The 3,631-nt window shown below is 43.3% G+C and overlaps 1 protein-coding gene across 2 annotated transcripts in view; it reads left to right on the plus strand.

Annotated features, from left to right (window-relative positions):
- Nucleotides 1-3,119, plus strand: part of LOC308293764 (calcitonin-1-like) — a gene marked incomplete at its 3' end in the record, with an annotated part of 35,685 nt that extends 32,566 nt beyond the window's left edge. For both annotated transcript variants that reach the window (XM_080736390.1, XM_080736389.1), the window contains exons 3-4: nt 346-483; nt 2,936-3,119. In XM_080736390.1, the coding sequence (XP_080592516.1) occupies nt 346-483; nt 2,936-3,119 (322 nt within the window). The remainder of the gene's footprint in view (nt 1-345; nt 484-2,935) is intronic.
- Between the last annotated feature and the right edge of the window lie 512 nt (nt 3,120-3,631).

Here is a 3,631-nt window from a genome sequence, read left to right on the forward strand (position 1 = left end):
TCTCACTCTCATACTCCCTAATCCTCTCACTGCCATCATGCTGACATTATGTCCAATAAGTAACCCTTCCCTCCCACACACACACACACACACACACACACACACACACACACACACACACACACACACACACACACACACACACACACACATCAACCAAAACAACATATTCTATCCTCTTCCCCCCCATCCGCTACACCACCAAACCAAACGAAACCCTCCCTCTTCCCTGTTCCTTCTTTTAGGCAGGGTGTTTAACTGTACTTGTACTGTACTACATTTCTATTGTATTATTGACTAGACTTGTACTGTTCCCCGTTTTTGTCTAATAAAATATTCCCTCAGAACGGGTATGGAGTCCATGACAGACCGAGTCACGCTCACGGACTACGAGGCACGGCGGTTACTCAACGCCATCGTCAAGGAGTTTGTCCAGATGACGGCGGAGGAGCTGGAGCAGCAGCAGGCCAACGAGGGGAATAGGTACAGACACGTTTAGACTCTGGTGTTGTTCATTTGATTAACATCCTTGCCAGGGACGTGCTGGGTCCCTGATTCAGCCCGGGAAAAAGAGTTGTAGAGGCCCTCATTGCGCGCTATAGAGAGAGATCTCTCTCTATAGCGCTGCTGCTACGCAAAGATTTGCCATTTCAGATCTTGACAAGTGACAAGCCAGTGGGCCAATTACATGAGTTATATTTCGTCATTGTCGGGTGGATACCTTGTATGTCCAAAACCGTTTGTTTTGTATTTATCATTTTAAAAATGATTTAAACTAGTGAAAACAGCAGATCTACAAGCACACATGCTTTTGTGCATACTTTTGTGCATACAGTTGAATTTTTACTTTTGTCCAAACAGTTGTTGTCCCGCTTTTCCCAATGGCCAGCACGTCCCTGATCCTTGCATTTTAACCAGCCCTTGCCTCCTTACAGCAAATACCAGCAAAGGACTTGGCAAGTAGTTACATTGGAATGGTAATAATTAGGTTAGTTAAAAAAAATGCACATTTTAAAACTTTTTTCTTTTTTCTTTCTTTTTTCAAATCTTTCACACATTTTAATTCATTTAAATGAGTGCGATAAGCAAGAAGGCTATTTTATCAAAGCGAAAGTATTTAACACTTTTTATAGCCATTCAATAGAGTCGGAGAAGGTTTAGGGATCCTTCGGGCCTCCAGTGATTAGCAGTGATAATGGAATAGTACAAATAATTGATATAATAAACATAATTAACTTAAAACTAATAAACTGGCTTTAGTTAATGAACAGAAATCCTGGGTGATTTTAGTGGACTGTATTCCTTGGAGCTGCTTTCATTCAGGGCTCCTTTAAAAATGGTCCCTAAACATTTAAAATTCTACACCACCCGAAGACCACCAATAACAGACATAGAGGGCTATAATCTACAGAAACAACAGCTCACAGACAGAACACACATATCCCAAGAGGAGATAACCAAATTAACTCCTTATTCTCTGTCATGATCCCGCTCTCCTGCATGGGTGAGTTTGACTATGACTTGATCTGAATGGACTGCTATTTTGAGCCTGCCTGCTGGGGGGGTACATGATTAGCCTTATGTATAACCAAACGGTTAAAGTGTTAGTTCAGCTATTTTTGACATAAAGCTGTGTGAAATACTTGCCATTAAAACAGTGGTTAAAATTGTATTAATTGATTAGTCCCGTGGTCAGAGTTCTGGTCAGTTTCTAATGAATATTAAGTAGTTCCAATGGGTTGGGGGCCATTTGGCGTGGCCCAATCATTGAAAATAGATTAATCCACAAAACTATCGTCATTTGTATTGTTGGCCTATTTCTACCATATAGAGTGAGGTTTCGTTCTGATCAGCTGACTGCAAAGCACCTTGTTTTGGGGAAATACGTTGCAGCGGCGTAGTGATACTGGACACAAAAAATGGTACCATGTCACAGAGGGGTCAAAGTTGAACGAAAGTTGGTCTTAATACTATTTGTAACCACTATTTTAATGGCAAGTATTTCACACAGCTTTATGTCAAAAATAGGTGAACTAACACTTTAAGCGTGCATGATGTCAATTAGGCACAGTTGCATGACAGCGTGGGGGGAAACAAGGGGTTTCCCCCTCTTTGTCCCTGTGGGTGTAAAAACGGATATGATGCGGAGGTGACGAGAGAGAAAGGGTGGCCTTTGGGGGTGGGGGGGGGGGGGGGGGCGTTTGAAGCATGGTAGGGAACTGAAGCATGACGTCGGGGAGCAACGTTAGTTAAATAACCCGCGGATGCATGAAAAACGGAAATGCATTTTCAGTTTTTTTTTGTGTATTGAGTGAAATGCATGTGGGAGACAAGCCGATGCTGCTGTACTAACACGTGCCCAAATGTGATCTTGTGTCTAGATTAGGGATGGGTACGATAAGCGATTTTATCGTTTATCGTGATCAAAAAAAACACTCATGATAATCGTATCGTGGAGATTTATCGTGATATCGTCCTCCGTCATGCACTGGGATCAATTCACCTTTTATTTGCCAAGCTGCGTACCACTTAAACCCTAAAAGGTACTTATAATATACCGTACGTACTTGATACAGTCTTTTTTCCCACTCTCTATCAAATGTCTTTGCCAAAAAATTGCAGATCTGCAAGCTTGTAGATGCTGCTATTTTTTTGGCAAATGTTCCGCCCCAGGATAATGGATTTTGGATTATCGTTATAATATCGTAATTCGCGATTTCTTTTGTCACAATAATCGCGATATGAAATGTTTATATCGTCCCATCCCTAGTCTAGATGGAGAAGAGAATTGCAATGCTGTAGCCTATACTGTGTAACATGCATGAAAGACCCAAGTCCAACAGCAGAGCTGCATGTTTTCCCTTATCTATGAGCCTGTTCTCTGCATGTTTGTTTGTTTGTTTCCCCTTCCACCCCCTTCCTTCCCCTCTGACAGCATGGACAGAGCCAAACGCTGCTCCAACCTCAGCACCTGTGTACTGGGCAAACTGTCTCAGGAGCTGCACAAGTTGCAGACATACCCGCGCACGAACGTGGGATCGGGCACGCCCGGCAAGAAGCGCAGTGCGCCCGAGAGCGACAGCTATGCAAGCTACGGGGAGGAGTTTGACAGCGTCTAATAACTAACCTGCACTCAGCCCGATCTGTCCCTCATCCTCTTTATCCTCTCCTCCTCTCCTCTCCTCTCCTCTCCTCTCCTCTCCTCTCCTCTCCTCTCCTCTCCTCTCCTCTCCTCTCCTCTCCTCTCCCCTCCCCTCCCCTCCTCTCTCCTCTCTCCTCTCCTCTCCTCTCCTCTCCTCTCCTCTCCTCTCCTCTCCTCTCCAGGGGTGTGTCACACCAAATTCTGGGCCCTGGGTACAAGGATTCACTCACATTTTGTGCTTTAACTATTGAAAAATAGCAGATATACAAGCTATTTTTGAAGAAATTGTGAAAAAAGAAATTTCTAGTCCTTCTAAAGTTTTTTTTTTTTTTTTTTTAAATGATATCTGTTTGGTCACGGACCCCCATCTCAAAACATTTAGTTCCAGGGACCCCCCCCCCCCCCCCCCCCCAGAAGCAAATTTTTAGTTACAAATGTTCGCTTAAAAAAATACATATATTCAAAAAATGTGCACACATTTTCACGACT

This window comes from Nannobrachium achirus (assembly GCF_963921795.1).
Source record: "Nannobrachium achirus genome assembly, chromosome: 11".
Lineage (NCBI taxonomy): Eukaryota > Metazoa > Chordata > Actinopteri > Myctophiformes > Myctophidae > Nannobrachium > Nannobrachium achirus.